The sequence below is a fragment of the Anneissia japonica genome, unplaced genomic scaffold, assembly GCF_011630105.1.
Source record: "Anneissia japonica isolate Jap-2015-1 unplaced genomic scaffold, ASM1163010v1 scaffold4988_len2956909_cov206, whole genome shotgun sequence".
NCBI lineage: Eukaryota > Metazoa > Echinodermata > Crinoidea > Comatulida > Comatulidae > Anneissia > Anneissia japonica.
The window spans coordinates 901,405-909,307 of NW_022696345.1; the positions used below are offsets into that span (position 1 = coordinate 901,405).

Here is a 7,903-nt window from a genome sequence, read left to right on the forward strand (position 1 = left end):
AAGGGACCCCAACGGAAATAAACCGATTCGGTTTTTTTTGGTTATCCTGAGCTGTAAATGTTTTACTAAATTATCTTTTTATTGTTCATTGTTTTGTTATTTGTAATGTGTTGAATTATGCTCAAATAAATTTGAATTGAATTAAATTGAATCGCAAATCAATAATTAACACCAAGGCAATGTCATCAGATAGGCCATCATGTTATTTTATTGGAAAAACAACATTAGTAGCTGTGTTGAAATACATCATGGTGTACTACAAGCAACAGTCAAATTAAACACAAGTAACATTGTCAAACTCCTTTCCTAAATTACTTCAAATGAAAGAAAATGTAAATAGTATTCCAACATATTTATAAAAATACAAACCTATCTATAATAGGTAGCTATTATCAGCAATCATTATAACTTTCACTATTTTACTGTTTGTGGCACACCCTCTGATAAAATTAAGTCCAGCAACACACGGCATCACAGACGAGTCTATCCAGTGGCATATCTAGGAGTCGTTAAATGGGCGACTGATGTGGGGGGGGGGGTGCAAAAACTGAATTGAGGGCTCAATGATTAGGGGAGAGGCACTGACTCTCAAAATAAGATGATTTGAGGGGACTACTTGAGCACTACTTTTTGCTTTGAACATTTTCGATGTGGGTGGGGGACACTGAAGGATGTAGGGGAAGAGTATTTTTGGGGAACCCTCTAAGATATGCCACCGAGTCCATTTCGGTGAACGCTTGACAACACAATACTGCTGTGCACACCTCATCGCGTTGCATATTTCATGGAACCACATCAGCCGCGGCAAAAACCGTTGGCGGTATATGTTCACCTTCCAATTCAAGAGCCCTCTTACATGAGACCACTTTTTCAAAGTACCACCTAATATTCATCAATTTTTTAACTCAAGCTACCTTCTAATTGGAGACCGAATCCCAAAACCACCCCATATTTTCAGGTCTCAAAGGTAGTCTCAAATTGGAGGCTGAACTGTATGCAATTGTACATCAGTAAAGGTTAAAGGTTATTCATTATATTCACATGGAAAATAATTACCTGTAGCATATTGAATCATACAGTATATACAAAATGTATAGCTTTGAAGAAATATTCTACAGTACAAGTAACTTAGGTAGGACTTGTATGAGGGAAAAAAAATGAATAATAATAATAATGATAACAATAATAATAACAACAACAATAATAATAATATTAATAATAATAATAATGATAATAATAAGAAGAAGAATACGGTAAAACAATCATAGTGAAAGTTACTAAATTTTGGCCTAATAGGAAAAATAAATTAGATTAGACACTTCATAAATATTTTTGATTGATAAATTGATTGAATTTTTATTGCATTTCCTGAATTTGTCTGCTGATATCTTTATTGAAAAGAATAGCAAGGACAGTCTTTTGAGTTCAAACAGATGCCTGCTAAGATCTTTTGTTAAGGGTGAGCATTGCACTCTCTGGTTTAATTATTAAAAGCCTACAAACCCAAATTACATTGAAATTAAGTTAACAACACCATGGAGGAATAAGTTCAGAACTTATTCCTCCATGGCTACACCCACAAACATAAGGGAATCATTAAATTCTATGTGTACTGTTGGAATAACTTTACTGTATTTTCCAATGACACTATTCTCTGCCAACATCGGATATAACATAAATTAGAAAACAAATGAAACCCCACAAATTAATGGAAGACATAACTTGCTATATCCTATATATTTACAACATCCAATTATAGTAATAAATATTTGGTCAATAATATTGTAATTCAAATGTTGCCAACAATTTAATCTTGACAATTAAATATCCTTGCGTATAACATAACAGCCAGCACAGATATCGCAAACAAAAGTTACAGCACCCTCTATACATCAGTATGACAATTATTTGAATCAGCCTGATAAATACCATGCCTGCAATATATTGGTTGTTGATCATGAATTAGATCCTAGCCAATTAAGACCTATGCTAGGTTCTATTGTATGAAAAGCCTGTAATGGTTTCACACTGAGAAAATATAAATAAAATACAGTAAAATATAAATTATAGCATTTAAATACTAATGAGATATTTATTTAAGTTTTAGGGTGAAGGTTAGAAAAAGACATATGACATACCAATTGTTTAAAAAAAAAATCTTTTTTCTTTTTCGACACACTCATTTTAAGTGTAACAAGACTAACAACTTATATTTTAACAAATGTTTTTAATATCAAATGCTATCCCAAATTTTACCTATATATTTTCATATATAAAAGGAAATTTCATATTCCTTACTACATTCTTTGATATATTTTCAAGACGTACAAATTCATGAAATAAATAATGCTTTCCATGTCTTTTTTAGGTTTAGAGTGATATTCAAACTGTATGGCTTTCCAACTTTTTTTTTTGACAGGAAGAAGGAACTATGCTTAATTACTGACATCGATAAACCCAGGGTCACCCCCAGGGTCATGGGTTGCAATTATAGTTGTTCCCCATAGCGGCACACAGGAGGGCTTAAGCCACTCGTAAAACAGTTAGGCACATTTCTTGTTGCTTTTTAGTTCATTATTAAGCTTTCAAACAAACTTCAAACAAGAAGATTTCTCAAACACCTGTAGCGGTTGCTACCTTGCTACTTTCATTGTTTTCATCTGTTTCTATGGACACTGCAACACTATCAACTTTTGAATTACCCAATATCTGGCCATCGACCATCAGTTGGCTGTCAGCCAGCTCACCGTCAATCACTATTTGACCTTCCTCATTCACCTGGCCTTCGACCACTTGTCCCCCGATAACAATCTGCCCTTTGGAGACCATCTCAGCAGCCTCAGTGACTATATGAGCTTTTGCGACCATCTGATTTTCTCCAACCTCTGCTACAATCTGACCATCGGTAACTATTTGACCATTACTGATGATATTTGGGCCTGAATTTACCATTTGGCCATCAGTGATGATCTGTTCGACGAATGCTCCATCTTTTAATACGTACTGGCCATCTCCGACTGCGATCATCTGGTGTTCGCCTGTTTCAAATTCACCATCTGTGACCATCTGCACCATCTGACCAGCTTGATTAATACTTTCATTAGTAAGCATGGTGATGGTACTACCATCACCGGCCATCTGTTGGATGGGGGTGTAGGAAACAGTGCCATCTTGTGAGACGACCTTCATCATAACAATACTACCATCTTCAGCCTGTTCAATAGATACGGGCATCAGGGTCTCGGTGCCGTCTGCACCAGCATGCTGCAAGACGACTTGTGCACTTTCGGTGGCTAGCTGTTGAAGGACCATCGCAGCGTTATCTTGGATGGTGATTTGTGTTGACGTACCATCTTGACGCATGAGATCTTCCTGTTCACTGGCTGCCTGCAATAACAGCTTGGTGGTCTCTGCCGATGCTTGGGCAAGATTACTCTCAAGGGCCACTTGGGCTTGCACCGCTGCTTGTTGTAAAACGTCAGAAGCAGACGACGGACCAGAAATTTGTAGCCCTGCAGTTTGATCTTGCTCGGCGATGTTTTCGTTGTGTTCCAGAAGTGATGTATCTACAGGCTGCATGATCTGGAGGACAGGCTGCTGTTCACCAGTTGCTGACTGGAAACTCTACAAAAACAGGTATAAAAAATATTATAAAGTGCCACTAGCTGTATTGTATATACTGTACCATGCCATCATATTGTACATGCACAGAAGCCCACATGGCTGAACATGCACACAAGTTATAAACAGCATTTAATCCTACCTGAGTCGCTTGCACATATGTTGTTGCTGGTGGGAGAGATGTCACAATCTGCTGGCCCCTACTGGTGACAATCTGTACAGGGATGTCTTGATGCACTTGGTTCTGAATGTTTTCTAGTGCAGCCATGGCCTCTGCTGTTGATGACGGTGTCTCCAGCAAAGTTGGGTCTGGCTCTATTACCACTGTCACATTCTGGCCCTGAATTTTGACTGGCTTTTCCATTGGCCATGGTACCTGTTGGGGATGGCAGAGATAATATTAATACAGTAATGAAAGTGATTCATAGATGCAGAGATATGACAACCAATGAATGGTTTACCTTCATTTATGGTCAATGGTCAGTGGCCGTGTACTTGTGCAGCACATTCAATATGGTTCAAATAAATTAAAATTCATTAATCATCATCGGAGTTTCCACCATTATTATAATCTTAAATACTAATTACATATAATGTTATAAGATAAGTAATCAAAAAAGAATTTTTTTATATATTGGACCAATAAACAGAATGACAGTTTGACTGATTAATTAATCACTATGGCTACCAAAACCAGTCATTCTCTCTTATCCTCACCAACATTGCTGCCGTTGTTAGAATCATTTTCAAATCCACACATGCTTATTAATGGTGTTGGGAAAACATTGTTTTCTCAGAAGTTTATTATCATCTCTATGTATGCAATACCTTGAGAAAAATGCGTCCCAATGGGATAATCCAGGGGTATATATTCCAGCTTGCCTCATAGCTTAATTAGTAGAATAGCTGAGCAAAAATTAGAGGGTGCTGTGTTTGAATCTCATTAAGAATGTTTTCTAAAAAAAATTATTATTACCTTTATGGTGACTGTCTCCTCTAGAGAGGGCGCAACTTCCATCACCTCTCCTCGACTGTGATGCTTCTTCTCGTGACTTTTTAGGTAATCGCTCCGCGTGAAACAGTTGCTACAATAACGACAACGATACAGCTTCGCTCCTATCAACCAATCAGAAAGCAGCATTGAAAATCATTCTTTATCAAACATTTAAATTGGTAAGATAGCAATGATAATATATTAATGCTTGCGGTACACAACGTAAATAGTTCTGTCAACCAACAACAACAGTTCTTTTCAGCACTATCTAAGTGGGGTACCACAAGCATAATATATATTATTACTTTGCCATGCAAACCTTCAAACAATAAGAAAGCAATGAACAGAGATAAATATTTCACAAATGAAATCAAAATAGAAGTACAAGTTATATAATTAATAAATATTAAATACAAATAATAGAATACTGTAGCACATAAGCAAATTTAATTTCCTAATGTAGGTTAATTTAGTGAATCAATGCAAAATATTCAGATTTATATCAATACAATGAATAACAATGAAATTGAAACCATTAATAGTACGAAAGTATAATACATACTCCAAGTATTGAAATACACGCCATCGTGTTGGGATTCTGAATCCCAACACGATGGCGTGTATTTCAATACTTGGAGTATGTATTATACTTTCTTATCTGAGATTAATCAGTGGACCTTTCGATTAATAGTACACATATTAAGTTTAAAACAATAGAAAGTAATAGCTTTTAACTGTCTCTTTTCGGAGTTACTGTCTTTTTGTTCTATTTAAAACTAAATAGTGGATCCTCTGGTTACTTGATTCTGAGACTTATATTTTATATTATATAATTTTATATATACTGTTTTAACTTATTTCTGTTTTTCTAGGAATAGATTAACAAGCTTGTTAGCTACAGTGATTTTAATTGATTAGTTAATCCTTGCCTACTTAGATTTACAGTTTTGGTTATTTTTTGTTTTATTTTACTGTATGTAATAATTGTATTGTGATTTTTATGAATGGCAAAGAATGAACGAATGATTTCATATACTATTCAAATTTTGTTTTTCACCAAAGACACTTAACACATGAAAATAGAAAATACAAGCGAATATTCTGCACGTATTCAATCAATCAAATTCTGTTTGAAGTTGAGCAAAGAATCATCGACATATGAAGATATATGTTCAAAGGTATCCTACCTGTATGAAAAATCAAATGCCTTTTGAAGTCGATCACAGCGATAAAGCGTTTGTTACACCCAGGTTTTGGGCACATGTAGGGGGCGTCGTTCCTGTGCCTGCGTTCATGGTATGACCGAGAGCTCCTCCTGCTGAACGTCTGGGGACAGAATCGGCACTGAAGTTTCTCACGTCCACCTGGAAAATATAAGTATAAGGGAATGACTTCCGTGTAGTTGAGTGATGGATATTTGCCACTGTTCAACAAAGGCACCTTTGTACAGGCTTTCATTTCGATATTTATAGAAAATGCTATGTAGGTCAATAAACTACAGCTTCACAGATACATTGGACTTGGAATTAACAATGATGACTGATGATTTTCTATTTGCTATTCAATTATATTTCATATTTATATATTTCAAATTTCTCCATGAAAAATACATTACAATAAAAAAAAATAACAATTAATAATGACTGATGATTTTCTATTTTCTATTCAATTCAATTTTATTTCAGATTTATCCATAAAAAACACATTACAAGAAAGAATAAAAAAACATTAATGCACATCAGAAATCCACATAAACAACACAGTGTTCAAAAAATTACTGGTGGAGAGTTAGATTATGTTGCTGAAACTAAGTACCTAGGCCATATTCTGACTTGTGATCTTAATGATGCCTATGATATCAGCCTATTATATACCATATAAAAAAAACATTTACCAAAACCAATTTGAATTGTTTTCCCTTAAAATATATTAGAAATCATTGTGAAAACAGATCCCCGAATATAATAAAATTATACTGGCTACCATATGTAGGCTATAGTGATGAGGATGATGTTGATAATGATGAGGATGATGATGATGAATGTTTAGGATGATGATAATAACAACATTATTTGGCAAATATTTAAAGAAATAAAATAGATTTCCCAGATAGGAAATGCTTACAGAAACTGTGTTCCCTATTCTTCATAATCAAACATAAGAACATCAAATGCATAAAACTAAGTTATTATTAAACTAAGACAATTTTGGATTGATAGCCTGGAAAAGGACACATATACAAGATCTGATTAAAATTAATTTCATTTAAAAACAATTTTTATAGCTAATTTTATAGTATATTTATAGGGAAATACAACCACACACAGTGTACCATCTAGAACTGCAGTATAAGAAGATAAGCAATAAAACTTACAACACTGAATCCATACGATGAAACACTACTGAAGTGTACTACCGTATAATAATCACAAATACTTATGGGTCGTATTTTTTTCAAATCTCATGTACATAAATAACAGATGATAATGGATGAACAATATGTCCAGCATTACGCTTGCAGTAATTGGATAAATACAGCATTAAAGTTTTATTGAAATAATGATGTGAAGATTCACCTCTGAGCTGGATCATCCGGTAAGCCACGCTTTTAGCGACATCAGTTCGCAGCAAATATTATTTTCAGATACAGTGCGTGATGACACAGTACCTCAACAAAACAGCAGTAATAGTAAGTCTGCTAGCATATTAGTACTTGTGTATCGCAAATGCTCTAAGCTGTCATATTAGACAGTGTCATGTTTCCAGGTTATTGTAGACAAAATGAGTAATGAATCGTATTGAATATTAAAAATTAAACTTGAAGCTTTTTTTTTAAAAAACAACATTCTAAAATACTACAGTATTATTTTTGAGATATGATTATGTTAATATGAAGTGTAACAAAACAAGAGATGATTGAATACAGTTATTTTCTCTGGGCAGTTGATTGCCCTGGGCAGTCGAGTGCCCTGGGAAAGTACTACTCTCGTTTATCAACATGTTATAGAAAATCAGATTGAAGATAAATTAAAAAAGAAATGGATATATTACGGATATTATTAGTAACATAAATCCCCAATTGTTTAATTTATATATCAAATTGCAAGACATAATGGGCATAGGCTTGGGGGAAGGGGGAATAAAATTAGTTCAATTAAGGGTTTAATAGGCCTACTAAAAATGACCATTAAGTTTTCACTGGAATAGTGATTTAGTTCTGCATGCTAGGAATTAGTTCCACATTCTCCTTTTTGCAACCAACCACCCACCCCCCCCCACCCCAGCCGA

General features: G+C 34.6%; 1 protein-coding gene across 2 annotated transcripts in view; it reads right to left on the minus strand.

Moving 5' to 3' along the window:
- Positions 1–185: 185 nt before the first annotated feature.
- Positions 186–7,903, minus strand: part of LOC117101817 (zinc finger and BTB domain-containing protein 41-like) — a 22,056-nt gene continuing 14,338 nt past the window's right edge. For both annotated transcript variants that reach the window (XM_033241906.1, XM_033241905.1), the window contains exons 9-12: positions 5,803–5,979; positions 4,598–4,737; positions 3,764–3,997; positions 186–3,624 (exon numbers count right to left, since the gene is read on the minus strand). In XM_033241906.1, the coding sequence (XP_033097797.1) occupies positions 2,614–3,624; positions 3,764–3,997; positions 4,598–4,737; positions 5,803–5,979 (1,562 nt within the window). In that variant the 3' untranslated portion in view covers positions 186–2,613. The remainder of the gene's footprint in view (positions 3,625–3,763; positions 3,998–4,597; positions 4,738–5,802; positions 5,980–7,903) is intronic.